This window comes from Coenobita brevimanus, chromosome 111, assembly GCF_032717465.1.
Source record: "Coenobita brevimanus isolate Jiangsu-jjx chromosome 111, ASM3271746v2, whole genome shotgun sequence".
In the NCBI taxonomy this organism is placed as follows: domain Eukaryota; kingdom Metazoa; phylum Arthropoda; class Malacostraca; order Decapoda; family Coenobitidae; genus Coenobita; species Coenobita brevimanus.
Window position 1 is genome coordinate 2,378,941 of NC_137064.1, and position 22,127 is coordinate 2,401,067.

Sequence of the window (22,127 nt, forward strand, 5' to 3'; positions counted from 1 at the left end):
TTGCTGCATCATCCTCACGCTGCCTCTGCCATTCACCACACACACACACACACACACACACACGAGCACCTCATGTTTAGTTACTTATAGTTGCATGATACACCTTCCAATGTTATTTATACACTGTTTCAACGATAGAGATTGTATAGATAACATACAGTATACACTTGGCCACACGTGAACCTGGGACAGTGGCTGTGCGAAATGGAGGTCTAGCTACAATCCCCGCCTGACGTGTGTTAAGGATAATTCTTCTTGTTCTACCACACAGGGCAATATAAGCACTCGATTCTGAAGCAGTATTTTTTTTTTTTTTTTTTACAGATAACCAGAGGAAGGAAAAACAATTTTAAAAAAAATCCATACACCATATTACAACATGCATCATATTTAATTACCTGGTCACACCTTGTCACACCTGTCGATGCATTTCCTCATCAGACGCAGGTGTAATTAGCCAGCGAGAAGGAAATCCCAGGAGCACTGACAGGTGTGACGAGGTTGGATGGTGATTAGGCCTACAGGTGAGTAGATGAATAGGTAAGGATATAGTGAATAGAGGAATAGGTAAGGATAGAGTGAATAGGGGAATAGGTATGAGTAGAGTGAACAGATGAATAGGTAAGGGCAGAGTGAATAGAAAAATAGGTAATGGTAGAGTGAATAGAGGAATAGGTAAGGGTAGAGTGAATAGAGGAATAGGTAAGGGTAGAGTGAATAGAGGAATAGGTAAGGGTAGAGTGAATAGAGGAATAGGTAATGGTAGAGTGAATAGAGGAATAGGTAAGGATAGAGTGAAGAGAGGAATAGGTAAGGATAGAGTGAAGAGAGGAATAGGTAAGGGCAGGGTGACTATATAGTAGTCGTGGTGGTAGTAGTCATGGTGGTAATAGTAGTAGCAGTAGTAGTAGTAGCAGATAAGTGTTGGTGGTCGTGGTAATAGTAGTAGATGTTCTATTTTTGGTTGTTGTTGATTGTCGATGTTTTGGTTGCTGAAAATTGCTGTTGTTTTTAGGTCAGGAACATCAGCCCATTAGCTACGAGGTGACGTGGATGATGTAGCTCTTCTAGAAGCTGCCTAGCATGGACCAACCTGCAGTTATCCTCTCTCCTACTGTTCTTATGTGCTATTTATCATTTTTTACTGCACAGGTTTACCTTAAAAATAGAATAGATTGTCCTTTAAAAAACCATGTAAAGCTCATTCTCTTTGATAAGGTTGTTTTCTATGCCAGCGTTGTGTCCAACTGAAGCAAAGAGTATAGTCTACTTCTGCTGCTATTATTACTATTACTACTGCTACTACTACTGCTGCTGCTACTACTACTACTACTACTTCTTAGTCATCATCATCACCATCACCAACTTCGTCATCATCATCACCAACTTCATCGTCGTCGTCATTATCATCATCATCATCACCAACTTCTTATTCTCCTTCATCATGATCATCACTATAATCATGATCATAATCATCATCACAGTCTCCTTAGCAACATACTGGCACTCAACTATGGTGCTAGCCACGATGAAGTGCTATGGAAAGGGAAGTCGTGGCATCATCCTTTTTCTGCCACTGAGCTACGAAATAAGCCGCAAAAGGACGAAAATCTGTGCCCAGTTAAGATGAAAACATTATAAATTCCCTTGATGTGAATAGAGCTTATTGAATAATGCAGATGTGTAGTTTCTTCCTGTGCATTCAGAGAAAACATGGAAACTGCATTAGCAATCCTGCGATATGTTTGCCGATTTCGTTGAAACAGGGGAAATCACTTTCCTCTATTCCTGATCGTTTTTGTATTTGAGGTGGGCAGACCCCTCCATGAATGTCTGAGGGGTCACTCTCCCTTAATATTGCATTATGGTTGAAAGTCCATTGTACAACATGTACTGAGATACTGAAGCCGTATATCTGCCTTCTTTTCGTTATGTCTGAGAATTTTTAAGTTGGTGAGGGGACTGACCCCCTAAAAATCATGGTTGGGAAATTGTACCCATGGACGACCTTCGGGGTAACCAGACGAACTTATCTGGAAAGTTTCACACAAATCCATCATAATTAGCCTAGGAGGAAGTACACACACACACACACACACACACACACACACACACACACACACACACACACACACACACACTGGCTCAGTGGTAGCGTTCTCGCTTGCCTTCTGGCAGACGGGAGTTCGCGCCCCGCTCAGGATGCGAAAAGTTTCACTGACGAAGTGGGTGGTTACTGTCCCCCCTGAGCAAGGGGATGGGTGTGTGCGTGTGTGAAGGTCACAGCCTTGCTCTTAGATCGGACTATATGAGCTCTCAGCTCCCTTCCGGGAGGGTAAAAGCTGACGATCACGACCATCAAGTGATCCTGACCGACCCGGTGAATTACACACACACAGGCTGAATCTCGTGGAAGTTTATAGAGCGAATTGTCAAAAATGGTAACATCCTGGTTTGTAGAATTAATAAAGAATCTAAAAAAAAAAAAAAATGCTGGAAGCCTCCGAGAGAACTATAATGCTGATATGGTGCTGACATTACCAATCGCGCGAAAACATGAAGGAAATAAAGACAACGCAGGCTGCAGGAACCCCCCCCCTTCCTCCCTCTCTCTCTCTCTCTCTCTCTCTCTCTCTCTCTCTCTCTCCCTGTCTTTGTGTATCCCCCTTTAGAGTTACGACACGGAATTGATCGTAAGAGTTTGCGTACGACCTTAAGATGAGGTATAGACGTCTCTCTTAAGGTGATCATAATTGACTTTTACCAGCCAAGAATGAACTAAAAAGGACGTCAAACATATTCTAATTTCCGCGCTTATCCAGGAAAGTGTAGGTTAAGTTAGATTGTTTTTTTGGGGGGATTAGGTTGTTAGTTTGTTAGGCATCTAGGCGTAAGAGAGAGAGAGAGAGAGAGAGAGAGAGAGAGAGAGAGAGATGGAAGAATGGTCAACTTTGGAAACTAAAACTACGCGCCGAGTTTCATTCTCCCGGAATTATCAGTTTTCCACTTTTTTTCCTCTCTCTCTAACTTAACCGAGCCTAACCCAGTCTAACCTAACCTAACCTAGACAAACCTAACCTAACCTAATCTAACAGATCAATCTAAATGCCTAACAAACTAATCTAACCCGATACTAAGAAAACAAACCTAACCTGACCCACATTTTCCTGGACGAAAGAAAGGCGCGAAAATGGTGCACAGAAGGAGAACCGAATATAAGAAGTTTTTAAGTGGCAAGTCTGAGTAAACTTTCTAAGGTATTTTAAGATATTTCAAGGCATTTTCCTCTTGAATTCATAGACATTTTGAGTTGCTTTCTATGCCGTGATATACACCAAAATAGTTTGCGGTTAGCCGGAAACACCAGGTCAAGTGAGAAACCTCATTATCCCCACGAGGGTTAACCTGACCCATGAGGTTAAGTCGGGTACCCTGCCCACGGATTAGCTGTTTGGCAACTCTCTTGAGGATGCTCAGGGTTTAGTCGTGACAATTTCTTCATATACAGTACATCTTGATTTGGGAAAAGACGTGTTTTCATTGTTTTTCATTGTCAGACTGAACAAGATTTATTTAACCTTTTAGGAGACGGCGGTGTCCATCGACATATTCGAATAAACTCGCCGCAACACAATTATTAAGTGGTTAATCTGGTGGTAGAGAGGGACGCGATCTGGTGGTGGAGAGGCATGAGATCTGGTGGTGGAGGGACGAGATCTGGTGGTGGAGAGGCATGAGATCTGGTGGTGGAGGGACGAGATCTGGTGGTGGAGAGGCATGAGATCTGGTGGTGGAGAGGCATGAGATCTGGTGGTGGAGAGGGACGCGTTTGTGGCACCGATATATCCGGACGGCTCTGTTGTTTGGTTATAGAAACATCCCTTAGCTTCCTATACCCTTAAGAAAAAAAAAAAAAAATAGTGGACTGCAAGAGAAAGAGAACCAGTCTGCAGTCTACCGGGTCGCACTCAGATGGTCCAAGGGCAACAAAAACAAAAGCAGCAACAGTAGGTTAATTTACATACAAACTCAGATATATATATTTTTTTTTCATATGTTGCCTACGAGTATATCACTTTCCAATGCAACAAATATTTTACCTCTCTCTCTCTCTCTCTCTCTCTCTCTCTCTCTCTCTCTCTCTCTCTCTCTCAGCCAATTAAGTTACATTTGATATTTTAATACTGTTGAAGACTACTGAACCGTGATTCATATAGTCCTTCAACCAAGGATGGATTGGTGGATTGTGTTGGAGAAGTATGATCGAAAAAGATGCAGTCTCTGTAAGATACGCTATAGTTCTGTTACCTTAACCTGTCCAAGATTTTCGTTCTTTCGTAGCTAATTTCAAGTAGCTCCGTGGCGAAAAAGAGACGATGCTACGGCTCAAAATCCTCTTCATAGCACTTCTTCGTGACGAGCACCCTATTCTCAATGTTAATCAGTTGTTATAGCTTAGCAGTCAAGATGGAGAAGGTAAATTGAGTGGGATATTAAGGGGCTAGAGAGATAACATTCTCCTACCTTCCTTTGAGACGACAGGCGTTTCCTCTTGCTAAACACAGTCAGAAGCAAAAGTTCGCCTTCACTTCTCCATCAGTTGTGAGAGTGGAAAATGTTACATGAGTTAAATTTTTTGTGGCAGCGGTATGAGGCACCCAGCAAAACAGCAAGTGAAAAAGGATGCTCTTTATCGTCTGGGGAGGAAAGAGAGAAATGGAAGGGTACAGTGCTTATTTGTTTATGGCTGTGCATTCATCGGTGTGTGTGTGTGTGTGTGTGTGTGTGTGTGCTACATAAGATGAATAACCATGCAAATTTCAGTGCAATTTACCTACGAATTCACATTAATTTTGAGCATTATGTGCATATGAGAAAAAAAAAAATGTGTTGGCTATTCTGGAAAATTTCTTGGTTTTCCTTCCCGAACCGAAGATATCCAGGTCGACTTATAACTAAGAGTTTAAGTAGATTATTCACAGTTCAAATTTATGTCCGAGATAATTTTTCGAGCCCAAGGAAACTTCCAGACGCCTTCCTCACGAACCGAAGCAATTCAAGTCGATTTCAATTTATCTCGATCTACAAATTATTTAGGCGAAATTTGTGGGCTTATCCAATGGCTCGTTTGAGCTGGCAAATATTCTCTTGAGGTGAAACAGTACACATTGAGAGTGCTTGGAAAATATCACGGGAAATCATCGCGGTTCGAGATATTTGCAGAGGTGAAATTTCCCAGTGCTGGCTCACTCTGGTATTTTGTAGCCTAGTTGCGTCAGTTAAACTCTAGTATTTGCTCCACTTTCACTACTGGTTCACACTCTTGTCTCAATACAGTTATTAACCTATCGTGTGTTGTAAACGATATGATCTTTATTGATCTGAAGTTCTTCTGTGATACCCGTGGATGCAGTCAGCATAATGACGAACTGGCATCCCACATGTAAACACTGGCAATTTCGCTTGTAATCTAAATGAAAGCCCTCCTAACTAGACCACAGACATTTTCAGTTGCCGCATACATCGTCGAAAATTGTCAAAATGAAAAATGTATCGTAGGTCTTACTGTAGAATTAAATGTAGTGAACGTTACCTCAAAAGTAACTGTTCATTTTGGCAAGTTTCGCGCTTGCTGAATAAAAAAGCTCAATAACTGGCACTGTTTTCTGGAGTTTAAAAGGCTAGCTTGGTTTTAAATATCTCGCAGGGAGCTTTAAGCCATAGAAATAAAAGTTTCATTATGGGAAAATGGCTGAATAAGTAGATACGCAACTGGATAGATGAGTTATGTTGCAAACTGTGGGAACTATACCTCCCCCGCTCTTCCTTCCCCTGGCTCTCTCTCTCCTCTCCTCCTTCACCCCCTCCCTGTACCTTCCCGCAATTCCCCCTTCCTCCCTCCCGCCCTTCCTTCCTCCATCCCTCTCGCCAGTCACGTGACCGCTCATTCAGCCAGCCGCCGCTCTCTGCTCAGCTGCTCCAGTTATAAACAAACATGGCAGTCGTGAGCATGTGTGAGCCTTACGCGCTTGGAAAACGTTAATTATATGTGATACCGAGCAATCGATGGTGGTGTATTGTGATCCTGGCTGTAGTGGAGTGATTCAGGAGTGATCTGTGAGCCACGGAGACGGAGGTAACGCAGCATCAGCCAGAATATTGGGAATTTTCTGGCAGGCCGATTTCTCCTGCTTTCCAAGATGCGCGAATGACAAGAATATTACCTCCCGTTCGCTGCCACTTTTATTCCCGTGAAAACGAAGGTCAGGTGCTTTTTTTAGACCTCTTACAGCAGCGACTTGGCATACGTGACCAGTGCAGGCAGCTAGAGGCGAGGTGAAGCCAGGAATAGGGGAAGGAGCAGCAGCCTGGACGAAGGGGAGGCAGGCAGGCAGGTTATTTTGAGTGTCGAGTTGGGAGGTGTGTGTGTGAGTGTGTGTGAAGTGAGGCAGGCAAGGCAGTTCCGTGGTGCTTCTCCTCTCACCAGCACACAACACACAAGCTCGTGATTTGAGTGCAGTGGGGATATTTTGAGTGCAGGGGTGGTGGTAGAACTTAACGCAAAACAACTCACTCCGTCCATACTCAAGCAGGGAAACTGAGTGTGTGAGTGAAGCGTATTGTTATTGTATGTGTGCGTGTGCTAAGGTGATGCACAAGATCACACACTGCATAAGAAAGTGATCTGGTAGTGCCTCAGTGGATGACACGGTGTAAATAGTTACTCAAGAAGGTGACATCCAAAGAATTACGAAGAAGTGACATCGAAATAGCCCTAGGAAGGGAAGTGACCATTACTGGGAGAGGTACTAAGATGTCAGTCTTGTAGAAAGTGACATCGTGTGTAGGACAGAGTATGACATCAACTGGATAGCCTGCTGAGTGACTTCGTGAAAGATCAGTATCACAACTATAGGTGTCAAAGTGATGTCAGTTGAAGGTGGCGGGAACTGTCATCAAAAGTATATTCTTACTAGAAAATTTACAGGTATAGACAAATTATAGGAGTGAAAGAACAGTAAAAAAAAAAATAAAGTTTGTATGTGACATCGAGAGACTATAATTTGACAACGAAAGTACCGAAGTGGTGATAACGACGAAGGGAGATATCAAGGCAGAGGGAGAGAGGAAAGTGATAGAGGTGCTGCGGAAGGAATTAATAGTAGATAAACATTGTCCTGCGGTATTAGTTGTTCTAGGGTACAGTTATCCTAGAGTAGAACCGTCTAAGAGGTGCCGTAGAAGAGAGTTGTTCTAGAAGAGAAAATCTAGAATCAAAGTGCCCTATCCTGGAGACATCCTGGGAGAAAGGAACCTCACAAAAGGCCCTAGAATAAAAGGACCTAAGGATATAAGAGTATTAAGTGTTTTAGAATGAAGGAGGTGGCCTAGAAGAGATGTAATCTAGAGCAGAGGAGTCCAAGAAGAAAGGAAATCTAACAATCTAAGTGTCTAAGCCTAGAGACATTTTAGAAACCTCATAAGCAAGGAGCCACACAGAGAACGAACGTAGAACAACGGTATAGTGCCAGTTGAGGTGCCTACAGCGGTACGGTGCAATCTATAGGTGAACTGGAGGTCGCATGTAGAGGCAGGTAGTGTCGCCCATGTGTCCGTCGGGCGGCCATGTTGCCACTCCTGCCGCCGCGCCAGTTGTAAACAATGAAAAAGGGCGAGAGTCCACCACCCCGGGGATCAAGCCGCCCCGTGTCCTGGTGCATCGGGGCCAACTCGAGGGTTCCCCTGGCCCTGCGGGAGCCCCGGGACCCCCAGGATGCACGGACTGAGGGGCAAGGGCGGGGGCTGGCCAGGTCTACATCGTACCAGGCCCTCCACTCCGCCCTCGCCCGTCTCTACCGCATCGATGACTTTAATATGGAGCGCATCGGGGCAGGCTTCTTCTCTGAGGTCTTTAAGGTCAGTAGACATGTCAACCCTTCAGTCCGATCATCAATTTTTCTCCATTTTATTATTTTTTTTTTTCGGAGATCTTTAAGGACAAGTAGAAATTTAGCAACTTTATTCCAGTCATTTAGTTTTTCTGTTTTAATTGTTTTTTTCTCGGAGATCTTTAAGTTTAGTAGAAATTTAACATTCCAATTGGATCACTTTTTTTTTTTTTAAATTACCATTCCCATTATTTTATTCAGGACAGACTTCTAGTAGTGGAGAGGCCAACGAAGACTATCTGACCCCTCTAGTTCAGAAGCTGTTTCCTAAACCGAACTAAACCATCTAATAGTAACAAGATTTAAAAAAATACGAGATTGAAAGGTTAATTACAGGTGTCTTATTTTGGTGACAGATTTCCATTAAGTATATTTTTCCCTAGGATGATCATTCTTTAATTATTATCCTAACTTCTAACTTCAGCCTAACTTATCCTGTCCCAACCTCACCTCACCAACAGATTAACCTAAATAACAAACTAACCTAACCTGATACTAAGAAAAAACTGAACCTAGACTTTTCTGGGTAAGGAAAAGTAAAGAAAAAAAATGGTACTCAGAACGGAAATCAGTATCCGGTTGGCATTCATAGGGGGAGTGTTCTTGCTGTCACCAAACGATTTTATGCCAGTATGAAAAAAATATCCCTCTAACTCTCTAAGGATGTAATTCTAACCCCTTCAGTCCAAAAGTATATTAAACTGAATAAAATCGTGTTAAAGACGTTGCTGGACTCAGTCAGTTAATTTTAAGTCATTTTGTCAAACTCTATATAAGCTCAGTATGGATCTAGCCTAATTGAGAGAGAGAGAGAGAGAGAGAGAGAGAGAGAGAGAGAGAGAGAGAGAGGGAGTGAGAGAGAGAGAGAGAGAGAGAGAGAGAGAGGGAGGGAGGGAGAGAGAGAGAGAGAGAGAGAGAGAGAGAGAGAGAGAATATGACTGTGCCCTAAATGCTCACGAAAAATTGAATGATATTAAAAAGTAATTATATCCTAATTGCTTTCGAAAGTTACCTTATATATGACTCTTCATTATTGTAAGTTATGCCGTAAATGCTTTCCAAGACTTGATTGATAGGTATATGTAGGTGTAACCCAGTAAACTTCACTCGGTGGAAAAAAAATCAAAACCCTGAATTAATTGTTATCCTTCACTAGGGACACTTTTGGTAGTTGTAAATAAGCTTTCCTACTTTTGTGCCCCCCTTCCAGTACGCTTTAGAGAGGCCTTTCGAACCGGGATTACTTTTTGCATCACTGTACCTCTTTCTACTCATGTATCCTCCCTGCTTGACCTTGAGCGACAACATCAAGAGTTAATGGTAAATAAGGAATCTAAACACGGTAGATAAATAATTAATGTTTTTACTACTGGAGGTCTGTCCTGAGCTGAATAAAATTGTTGTAAAAATAAAACAAATACGGCCTCGAAGGGTATTATTGTTATTATTATTATTAGCTAGTAGTAGTAGTAGTAGTAGTAGTAGCAGCAGCAGCAGCATTGTTATTATTTTTACCGGGTCCTCCTCTTTCTTCACTCTGGTAATGATGGTGTTAAGTGAAACGTTCGTTAAAAGTTGTCAGGATGTAACAAGCTTATTGTGTGTGTGTGTGTGTGTGTGTGTGTGTGTGTGTGAGAGAGAGAGAGAGAGAGAGAGAGAGAGAGAGAGAGAGAGAGAGAGAGAGAGACCTGGAATAAAATACCAGTTGAAGCAAGATAAGGTTAGCTGCTTTAATGACTTTTATTACTCTTTATACTTTATTATTTGCCCCAGACGATTTTTTATTGAATTTAGATCTTTATTAGCTGGTAAATAGGTCATGAAGGCTGTAACTAACCCCTCCATTTAGTAAAGTCTCTCCTATGCTGAATAAAATTCTGATGGTAGCAAATAATAGGATACAATATACATCGTCGGAGTGAAGGGGTTGAAGATGCTGGAGGGTGGGTTAAGATGAAGGATTAACGTTGGATTAGGATAAACTTAATCCCTTTATTATTATTATTATTATTATTATTATTACCGGTATTATTATTATTATTATTATTATTATTATTATATTATCATCATTATCATATATTATTATTTTTTTATTCATTGTGGGAGTGACTTAGATCTGGAAGGGTTAGGTGTACCATAGGCTAAATGTAGATAGCCTAGATAGGTAGTTAGGTAGATAGGTAGGTAGGTAGATAGATAGATAGGTAGATAGATAGATAGAATGTAATAGGTTTGTAAGGCCGATAGAAATGAATAGTTAGGAGAATGACTTCTTCATGTGGCGCAGATGAAGATGTATAGGCTAGATAAATAGGTAAAGAGATAGATACAATGTACGGTAATAGATTTTAAGGCCAATAGGAATGCGTAGTTACGAGAAAGAATGTTACATATGGCACATAATGATAGATAGAAAGATAGACAGACTGTAAAAGGTTTGTGAGGAGGACAGGTATGTGTTTGAGAGGCCTAATAATGACGTAGGCAGACAGACAGGTAGGTAGGTGAATAGGTAGACAGATAGATTACGCAGATAGACAGACAGATTACGCAGATAGGTAGACAGACAAATAGATAGATAGGAGTGTTTGGGATGCGTGGCAAGGATTGGAGGTAAATATGTTTTTTCTTCATGGTCGAATCCGGGACATTGCCCAGGAGTTTCCCAGAGAAAGAGAGAGAGAGGATGGATTGAGTCTAACAGAAAATATAGACACACTCACACATACACGAGAGAGAGAGAGAGAGAGAGAGAGAGAGAGAGAGAGAGAGAGAGAGAGAGAGAGAGAGAGAGAGAGAGAGAGAGCAAATACGACGAGGCACGTATCGTGTGTTCGGCCTTGAGAGAAACTTCAGCAAGAACCAAAAGCAAAAATAAAAGTTACGTTTCAGAGGAACTTCGTGAAAGAATAAAGGTTAGAGAGAGAGAGAGAGAGAGACTACCTGATGCTGATGAATAGGCCTAAGATGACTGATAATATATGTGAAGATAACGATGTAAACAGTCTGCTCGGGAATGGCGATATGGTGCCAGATTGGTGATGATAAGGATGATTGATAATGTAGACAGTAGTATTAGGTAACTTGATTGTAGAGATGATGCTGATGGAGACAGTAGATAAATTAGTGTCTGATAACTATAAGAGAGGGTCATAATAGGTACAGTGATAGTGACTACGAAACCTTAAATGCGATTGAGATTAACGAATGGTATTAGTGATGACTGAAAATGATGATGATGATGATGACTAATTATGCGATAGAGTACCTTACATGTATATACCGTTGGTTAGTATCATCAAAAGTGGATTACACTGAAAATAATGTATACATCTATTTATAGCCAGACGCCATAGTTCCGTAGGGGATGGCCATGTCATTTAGTTGTTTTGCGGGGAGGAGCACTAACACTCCCACAGGTTGACACATAGGGAAATAATAATAATAATAATAATGAAAATAAATAATACTCTTCCGTATCGTTACAAGTATTAATGTACAGTAGAAATATTAGTAGTTAAAGAAGAGTTTTAAATAGAGAAGGAGATAAAAGTTACTGTAACTCTCAGTAAGTTTTTCGCTACGCTCGGGAGAAAAAATGACTGGCTCCCATGTCGCCGCTCATCTGAGAGAGAGAGAGAGAGAGAGAGAGAGAGAGAGAGATTACTGTGGACATATTCTACTTAATTGTATCACACATTAATTTTGCTTCGTTCAGACTTCCACTCTCTCTCTCTCTCTCTCTCTCTCTCTCTCGCAGGCGGTGCGTCAACATTTAATTACGTAGCAGCAAAGGTGTCATCCAGGTGGAGTTTTCCCGCGCGAGAACCATAACAGTCTCGGTTTCGGCTCCGCTCACCACATCTCTCGGCTCCCTGGCTTTCTCTTATTCGTTTTATTTTTATGTCATGATCTGTGGAGGCCGTAATGGTGGGGGGTTGTCGAATTTACAATGCCGAATTGGAAGGAAAACGGTAAATTTGTAACCCCCGTTTTTTTTCGGTTCCCCCAATTCTCCCAAGTGTAATGTTTTGGTCGTGACTTGATTTCTGAGATTTTTATTCCCGGCATTGTGGGTGGTCGCTCTCTCTCTCTCTCTCTCTCTCTCTCTCTCTCTCTCAGTTTCACAATATTTCCTTTAAGTTTACTTTTTGTTGTTGGTTTTCGTTCTTAGTATCTTAGAAGGTTGAACACAAGGTAAGGTAGGCGCACGTCTCTCTCTCTCTCTCTCTCTCTCTCTGTATGGTTCTGGGAAATGTGTTCTGATTTAACCCTTTTGCGTCATTTTTTCTTTCCCTTTTTTTTTTTTTTTTTTACTGGTATCCCCAAACGATTTTTTTTTTTTTTAAGCCGTGGACAGACCTGGAGCGTTTTTACTACGATTACGGTCTCAGTCTTATTTTAATACCTGGTAGTGTGACGCAAGTTGTGATTAATTAAAGACACTCGGACTGAAGTGGTCGTGCCATATATACAGACGGGTCATAAATCTTTCCGGGTTTGTAAGACGGGAGGGAATATGATTAATTAATGGGTAAATATGTATCACTACTTTATCTGTATTTATGCAACTTATTCTGTGTTGTAAAAAAACATTCCGGGATAGGCCTGTTCAGTAGCTAACCTAAGTTTGGTGTAGGATCGCAATTCGTATTTTGTAACGAATGGTAAAGTTAACGAAATTGTGTGCAGGTGGTAAGAGTAATGTTATGCAAAATACGTCTGAGACCTGAGAGGGTAAGCTACGGTACCGGTAATGAATGTTAGGAGGCCAAGAGTGAGGAACTGTGATTCGCGACTGTACTGCATGCCTCTCTCTCTCTCTCTCTCTCTCTGTGGGGGGAGGGGTAGGTTAACACGTATACAGGTAAATAGTGCAGTTTCACGACCTTTTTCTCGTTGACTGCATGGATTTCGAGACACACACACACACACACACACACACACACACACACACACACACACACACACACACGAGACAGTTGCAGAAGCTTTTGAGTGTTAGAATTTCTCTCTGTTGAATAAAACCTTTTTATATATGTTGCCTGAGTAATACACGCTAGGCTGCTCAACTGAACCAGCCGCAGGGAAAGGTTCAGTCCTGGTATTTTCAGTAAACCACCTCTATTTCTATACCGTACTCTATGCACTCAAATTCTAGCGAGTTTACTAATGTCATCGTTAATAATGAACTCAAAATTCGTACCGGTATCTAGATGTCATTCGTAACTTAGATATCATTTATAAATCATAATCTGTACCGCTTTTACTCTTAACTTGGCCCAGATTTTCATTTTGCAGAATATTTCACGTTCGTCAGGAGCAGAATAGGACAGTACTACGGCTGCATATCCATTGCACGTCCTTTTTTTTTTTTATGGCACTATATTCAAGTGTTAATCCAATGTCAGCTCAGTTTTCACGTTGGATAGATGGCTGTTTTAGGCCAAGTTAGAATAAAAGGAGCATAGTGACGTGAGACTTACTGTTGATAGCTAAGAGATATACAAATAGAATCAGTACCCGGTACCGTGATTTAAAATTTGGCGCGTATAGTGAACTAGGTAAATGGTTGTATCTAATGCCTTTCATAACTTGTAAACTAGTGATGTAAGATTTATTTATTGTTGATAGTTAATTGATGTACGAATAGAAACGTCTTCGTAATTACTTGGAGATTTGTTCATATATTTGCTAATTAACCGTTGGCTGTGTTGTAAGGCCTCATACACATTATGCTAACTGGCAGTGGTTGTAGAAGTTAGTACCGGTAGTAGTTGTGGTGGTGGTGGTGGTGGTATTATTATTTTTGTTATTATTACTATTATTATTATTACTATTATTATTATTATTATTATATTATTATTATTAGTGGTGGTGGTGGTGGTGGTTGTAGTTTTAGTAGCTGCAGTAGTAGTAGTTGTTGCTGCTGTTGTTTTAGCATCAGCACCTGCCTCTGCTGATTTGAAAATGTAGCACTTAATTATACTCTCATTAACCTGATTGCCCCAAGAAATTTCCCCCAAGCTGATGAAAATCGTCTGATGATGTGGAGGCAGTGATGAATGAGAGACTGACTTGGAGAGTGTGTGTGAGTAAGGTGGAGGGGGGAAGGGAGACCGAGGATGAGATGGAGGGATGGGGTGGAAAGGTATAAGAGGGAAGGGTGCCAGACAGCGAAGGAGAAGGTGACATGGAGGCGATTTGTTCCTGGCCACCCCTTCCGGAATTAAGGCGTCTGGGAATAGGCTAGATGGCTACGATAGAAAGAAACATTGATCACATGAAAAAAGAAAAAATAAGTTTGGTTTAGCAGGAAGAAGGAGAAATATGGAAAAATTGTACTTTCCTTTTCTTGTCTAGCCTACAGAAAGAAATCCAACTTAAACGTTAATTTTTCTCTAATACTTATTTTTGAGAGAGAGAGAGAGAGAGAGAGAGAGAGAGAGAGAGAGAGAGAGAGTTAATCATCGCGTACCGTATTTTCCACCGTAAGCAAAAACCATATAGACTATCAGATATTTTTGAAGCTCACCTAACTTAATGATATTCCCCCTTCATTTCCATGTAAATTTTTTTCTGGCAATGAAACAGACACACATCAGATAATGCATGTGTGGCCTTTGTGGTTACTATCTTTAATCTGTACAGGAAGTGCTTGTATTTTTAACCACTGGAGTGCGGAAACAGGCGTAGTTCAGGGACTAACCTATATGTATATATATCCCGTATCGCTTGTCTTGTGCCGTTGTTGTAATACCGCACCATCGATTTGTTTTTGTTATTCACGTTCTTTCTATGCTCTTTTTACTCCAACTTGGGCTAAAATTGTCATCCCTCTTTGCATGCCGCTGGTGTGTTTTGTTACGTTTGTTCGTACTAGGCTATACTCTTTCTACTCTAACTTGGTCTAAAATTGTCACCCCTCTTCTGTTCCTCTTACGTGTTTTTGTTACTCTTCTTATTAGGGTATACCTTTTTAATTTAACTTGGCCTAAAATTGCCGTCTCGCCTTCTTGAATACAGAGTTTATCAATAGTTTAATACAAGATTAGGACGTGCCTATGTTACGTATGTTGTTTCTATATCCTTTTTGCGCTAACTTTGTCAAAAAATGCCAACTTTCCTTTTTAAATGCTGAGTTGTAAGATTAGCACAAGATCAGGATTCTAGTCGCGAGGAAGTGCTATGGAGAGGACGTATAGCTGTAACAATGTCTCTTTCCACCAGTCAGGGACATGAAATTAACTGCAGAGAGAGAGAGAGTTGAGGGAGAGACTTGCAGTAGATAAGTCAGTCAGTCAGTATCCATCTGTAGCTTTTTCTGTCCTATCTATCTATCTGTGTCTCTTTAGCCTGTGTGTGCAGGATGGCTTAAAATTGATAAATAGATACCTGGTAGATAGATAGATAGACAGATAGACATACAGACTTAGAGGGAAAAGGAGAATGTAGACTCAAGAAATCACAATTACAACACCCTCAAGCATATACCAAGCCTATTGTTTTTAAGGAGTCCCCGCCATTATATACAGGGAAATAATAGTGCTATAAGAGACTACCACAATTCTTTTACCCCTCATTATTACGGCGTCTGGGGCCTAATTGGCGGGATATAGGCAATTAAGGGGTTATCGAAGGCTAATTACGAGCGGGGGGTATTGTCAGTGGTGGTTGACAAAGGAATTGGATGTTGGGGAAGGTGTGCTGAGTTAGAGAGAGAGAGAGAGAGAGCGAGAGAGAGAGATTTTATGTGTGTGTGTGTGTGTGTGTGTGTGTGAGCGTGCTGGTATTCCTGTGCGTGTGGTTGCATGAGTGCGTGTGCATGTGTACGTGTGTGTGTGAGTGCTTGAGCTCAAACAATTGCCTCAACGTCATTGTGCTTGAAAGGTGTGTGTGTGTGTGTGTGTGTGTGTGTGTGTGTGTGTGTGTGTGTGTGTGTGTGTGTGTGTGAGAGAGAGAGAGAGAGAGAGAGAGAGAGAGAGAGAGAGAGAGAGAGCACTGGGGTTGTAGGGAACAGAGCTGACAACGTCTGGGCTAGTTGAGGACGAGAGAGAGAGAGAGAGAGAGAGAGATTAGAAATTAAGGCTAGAAATGGTTAAAGGAGAGGGATTGAAAGGAATCAGGAGAGAGAGAGAGAGAGAGAGAGAGAGAGAGAGAGAGAGAGAGAGAGAGAGAGAGAGAGAGAGAGACGCAATGGTAGGTTAAAGAGGAAAGCGAGAGTGGGAGACTGAGATAATCTTAAAGGGAAGTGAGCAAAAAGAGAGAGGGAGTTAGCGGAGGTAGTACCAGGAGAGAGAGAGAGGGAGAGAGAGAGGGAGAGCGGGGGTGGCTGAGAATCAATATATGAGCTTAATCTGGGGAAGCTTGAAGGCTCCCACGTGTTGGAATGAGAGAGAGAGAGAGAGAGAGAGAGAGAGAGAGAGAGAGAGAGAGAGAGAGAGAGAGAGTATAGGTACAGTATTGGAGATGAGAGATACTGAGACGACGAATAAAGGGGATGGAGAGAGAGAGAGAGAGAGAGAGAGAGAAAGAGGGGGTAAGGGAGGAGACGAAAATTGAGAGGAAGATGGGAAGGAAACTGAGAAAGATTAAGGGAGAAGGGGAGGGGAAAGAAGAGGAAAGGAACGGAAAAGAGAACAAGGAAGGTAAAGAGAAGGTAGAAGAGAGAGGAGAGGAGGAAGGAAGGAAAGAGGAAAGTAGAGAAAAGATAAGAGGATGAAGTGGTTCTTACTCCTTCGATCCTTCATTCTTATTCATTGCTGAGTACCTTATTCAGATTGGAGGAGGAAGAGGAGGAGGAGGAGGAAATAAGCAGTTCCGGTAATGATGGTGATGATAATAATAACAATAATAACAGTAATAATACCGGTAATAATAATAATAATAATAATAATAATAATAATGATGATGATGATGATGATGATGGTGCAGGAAGGAAGGGGAGGAAGGGAGGAAGGAAGAGAGTAAGAAGGGATATATAGTTGAAGGAAAGAATGAGGAAAGAGAAGAATGAACGAAAGAAGATAAGATGAATTAAGAAAATTAGAAGAAGCAGAGTAAGAATGAAAAAAATTACGTGGAAGAGAAAAAGGAAGAGGATAAAGACACGAGAAAGGAGGGGAGAGAGAGAGAGAATGTGACTGAGGCCATGGGTGAATAAATGTATGAAAGACGGGACAGAAACAAATGAAGATGAAAGTAAGTGTAGAGAAGAAAGAAAAAGGAAGGAGGGAAAGAAGAGAAAGAGTGGGTGGGTTCATGAGTGTGAAACGCGAGGAAAAAAGGAAAAGAAAAAGAAGAGGTAGAAGGCATGAGGACTGGAAGAAAGAAAGGAATGGGTGAGGAAGGGAGAAATTGAGAATGTGGAAGACAATAAGGGATGGAGGTGAAAGAAGGAAAGGATGAAAGAGGTAAGTATGAAGAACATAAGAAGAGAGGATAACTGCAGTAGGCCGGTTGGCCCATGCTAGGCAGCTCCTAGAAGGGTAACTGAACTACTAGAATGAGATAAGGATAGCAAAGAAGAAGGCTCTCCCCCGCCCTCCAAACCCTCCAGCCGAAGCCGGCAGGAAAAAGTCAGAAAGAACACCACGCCGTATAGAAAAACTGGCGTGGACATTTTACAGGAAACAGAGTGGTGAATGAATGAATGAAGGGTGAAAGATGGGAAGGAGAAGGAATGAATAAGGAGGAAAGGATGAAATGAAGAGAAAACAGAAGAATGAAGAAAGGAAGAGAAGAAAAGATGAAGAAGGAAGGAAAGGAGAATGAACAAAGAGTGAACAGGAAAGAGTGTTGAGGAGGAGGGAAGTATGGAAGAACTAAATTAAGCAGGGAAGGAAGGAAAGGTGGAAAGAATAAAGGGAAGGAAGAGGAAGAATGAATGAAAGAGATAGAGAACAAGAATGAGGCCGTGAGGAAGGAAGCATGAGCATGAGTGAAGGCCAAGGATATTCACCTGTTCAGGTATATGTATATTTAGTATCTGTCTATCATTATCTATCGTCGTTCGTCTGTCTGTCTGTCTGTCAGTCTGTCACCTGTCATCAGTCTGTCTGGCGTTTCATTTAGCCTAACCTTTATCATCACATTTATCTCTGTTTAATTATCGTCTCTGCTGCTTATCTGTTGTATTTCGGTCTTCATCTGTCTCTGTCTGCTGTTTCTCTATCGTCTCATCTGCCTGTCTATCTGTTTATCGCCTCATCAGTCTCTCTTTGTCAACTTAGCCTAGCCTATGTATGTAGCTGTGCGTAGGTTTACCATTCTGTCTCTATTTATCAGTCTTTATATACCGGTATATATATAAAGCCCTTTGGAGCCCAGTGTCCTCAGTATATATAGGACAGAACTGGGAATTTTCAAAAGTTAATAAAGTAGGGAACCCCCGCGTCATAGAAATCGTCTTGCCTGTGCGGGGATAAAACACAGAGTTGCCTCGACCATGAAGGGGTTAATATATATCCTCAAAATGTTGCTTCCATCTGTCAGTCTACGTAAAAATAAAAACATGAAAAGAAAAAAAAGAAACATACTTCCCGGAAACAGAACCCAGTCTTAAGAAAAATCGAAGAAAACGGTAAGAAATAGAAGTTCGTTTTCTCTCTGGACTCTTAGACCTTGGCCGGTATTCTTGTAATTTAAGGAAGCTCCCTAACACCTCATCTTAAGCGATTTATTTTGCTTAGTACTCCCTCCTGCCCTCGTCTGTGTAACTCAAATCATTCCAACATCACCATACTCTACATGGATAACATACAAAACGATATCAACCAGTTGTATCCAAAAATAAATCGCTAAGGAAGAGGCGTTAGGGAGAATACGAAGCCTTATGTTACTGGAGGTCGTAGGAGGGAGGAAAGTACAGTCGGCTACAAAAGTTCTATACTCTTTTTACTCAAACCTGACTTAAAATTGCCATCTCTGCATCGTCAGTCTGAGTTGGAACAGTAGATTAACACTAGAATATGATGCTAGTCACGAAGAAGTGCTATGGAAAAGGTGTAGAGCCGTAGTACTGTCTTCTGCCACTGTGCTACATGAAATTAATAAGCTGCAAAAGGACGAAAATCTGGGCCAACTTAATGTGAAAGAATCTCTCTCTCTCTCTGTTTGTCTTTGTCTGTCTCTGTCTGTCTGTCTGTCTCTCTCTGATAACCAGCCTCATGATAACTGATAACCCTATTTACCCACATATCATTGTTATTAGTGTCCTTTTTTTTTTTATTCACTAGTTCTTTCACCTTGACTTGACCCAAATTGACCTTTCCCAGGGCTCAGTGGTAGAAAAAGACAGGGCTAGAGCTGGATGTCATTTCTGTAGCACTTCTTCGTAACTGGCTTCATCATCTTGTATTAGGCTATTGTTACGACGCAGAATTCAAGGTGGAGGGATGGCAGTTTTGGGGGAAGGTATTTTGAGAGAGAGAGAGAGAGAGAGAGAGAGAGAGAGAGAGAGAGAGAGAGAGAGAGAATTAAAGATTGAATTTTATATATATGCATTTACTTCACCCAAATTCACATTAAATGACCAGCCACATCCGTTTTTATCTACCGGTATTTTTTCCCTTTATTTATTTATTTATTTATTTATCATTTTCATTCATTCATTAATTTATTCATTCATTCATTTACGAATTTATTTTTATATTTTGTTTCATTTCCCAACACTTTCCATTATTTATTTATTTATTTATTTATTTTTTGTGGCAGTGAACGCAGGTTGAAATTTTATATATATCTGTGTTCTATATTTTGGGCCCAAGGTCAGAGAGAGCATGAGTTTTTGTTGTGTGTGTGTGTGTGTGTGTGTGTGTGTGTGTGTGTGTGTGTGTGTGTGTGATGGAAAGATACAGAGAGAGAGAGAGAGAGAGAATTATGGTGGATCAGGCCCTGTTATTGGTCACACACACACACACACACACACACACACACACACACACACACACACACACACACACACACACACACACACACACACACACACACACACACAGGTCAAGAGAGAGAGAAGGGGAGGAGGAGGAGGAGGGAGGGGGAGGGGAGGGAAAGTGGGGTGCAGAGTCCATATGGTTCCCTCCTTTTTCCCCTCCTCCCCCCTCTCTCCTCCCCTCATCGCAAGTAGTATCCCCTCCACCACCTCTCTCTCTCTCTCTCTCTCTCTCTCTCTCTCTCTCTCTCATCTATTCCTAGCATTGACAGAAATTCCCTCGTGGTTCATGTGTTTAGGCCACCCCTCACAGGATGCAGCGTCAGTAGATAGATGGATAGATAGATAGATTCCACGCTTTTCCCTAGCAGCCTCAGAAGGCCATCCCATCCACCCACTAGATAGATAAATATATAGACAGGTAGATATATAGATATATACATACATAAATTGCGTGGTAGATAGATAGATAGATAGAGACGGAGGTAATGATTGAAAGATACCACTCTTTCCTCAGCACCACCATCAGCCTCCCATCACCACCACCACCACTTGTCTACCTCCATTACAACTACCCCTACTACCATAATATCTGGCATTGTAACTACCATAACTACCACAACCATTACGGGACCTTTAGCACCTTGACCATCACCATTACCACTTCTGATTCTCGTCCTCCAACCATCACCACCACCACCACCACTACCACCACCACCACCACCACCACCACCACCACCACAACTATTACTACTGCTACTACTACTACTACTACTACTAGTCATACAGTCATCATCCCCTTCATCACCTCTCCCTTCACTTCTAGTCCTACAGTCACCACCATCACCACTACTACCAGCAATACCACCACCATTGGCCTAACACATTGTGCTACCACCTCCACCAGTACCACCACCACCAGCCTACCACAATCTGCTGCCACCCCCACCACAACTTCTCCTCCAACCACTAGCGACCATCATTACCACCACAACCACCGTCTCTGGGAAAACATACGATGGCCACAGTTTTAATGCTTGCCTGACTCTGCAATGTGTGTGTGTGTGTGTGTGTGTGTGTGTGTGTGTGTGTGTGTGTGTGTGGTGGTAATGCTCTGTTTATTTATTTGTTTCCACGTCTTTATTAAACACCCTTAGTTACCTCGCACCTTTTTATTTATTTTTTTCAGTGAGTTTTGACAGAATTTATAGATATTGAATAATGATACCTATTTATTCAGGGTGTCCCATAAATAGCGCTGCACTAGAACTCACGTAGTAGTGTCTTCTGTGTTGCGTGGGCGGCTCATTGTGCTGGTGTGGGCGTGGGGGTGACAGTGGGAGTGGGAAGTGAATGATGCTGGTTAGATACATGATAAGAAAGCCGTCTCCACAACACGAGAAATCACCTGGTGGATTGGTAGTGGAGTGTTATTTATGGACAACCCTGCATCTATCTGTCTGTCTATCTATCTACCTGTCTGTCTGTCTGGCTGTCTATCTATTCCATACCATATATATATACAGTGCGTCCTCTCACTTACATATACTTTAGAAGTCTGGCATCTAACAAAAACCCTTGGAACAATAATTCTTGGAGTATTGTTAGAGGAATGGGAAGGATTATGATTGTGTTGCGTGAAGAGAGAAGGAAAAAAAAAAGAAGAGCATTGTGGATAAGGGAACAGACGAAAGTAAGGGATATAATCTTTGCAAAATGCGTAAATGGATGTGGGCAGTTAGCGTCCTTCATAGTAAAGATAAGAAAAATAACTAGAATAAATTTGTGGCAGCGCGGAGATGGAGTGACAGGAAGAGGCAGACAGTGAACAAGATAAAGAGATGGAATGCGAAGATTGGGTAGATGAGGTTGACAGTCAGTAGGTTAGAGTGGAGAAGGTGGTATAGTGGTGGTGATAATGATGGTGGTAATGGTGGTGCTGATGATGGTGGTAGTGGTGGTGATAATGATGGTGGTAATGGTGGTGATAATGGTGGTAGTAGTGGTGATAATGAAGATGATGTTAGTGGTGGTGGTGATATTGATGGAGGCTACAATAATAATGATGATAGTGGTGGTGATAATGGTGGTGATGATGGTGATGATAATGATGGTGGTGGTAATGATGATGATGATAATGATGGTGGTGATAATGATGGTGGTGGTAATGATGATGATGATGATGGTGGTGATAATGATGATGATAATGATGGTGGTGGTAATGATGATGATGATGATTAGCGTAG

The 22,127-nt window shown here is 41.6% G+C and overlaps 1 protein-coding gene across 1 annotated transcript in view; it reads left to right on the forward strand.

Annotated features, from left to right (window-relative positions):
- The first annotated feature begins 6,001 nt into the window (after positions 1-6,001).
- Positions 6,002-22,127, forward strand: part of LOC145417880 (uncharacterized) — a 142,038-nt gene continuing 125,912 nt past the window's right edge. Inside the window, exons 1-2 of the mRNA XM_080286496.1 lie at positions 6,002-6,014; positions 6,989-7,917. Of these exons, the coding sequence (XP_080142622.1) occupies positions 7,663-7,917 (255 nt within the window). The 5' untranslated portion in view covers positions 6,002-6,014; positions 6,989-7,662. The remainder of the gene's footprint in view (positions 6,015-6,988; positions 7,918-22,127) is intronic.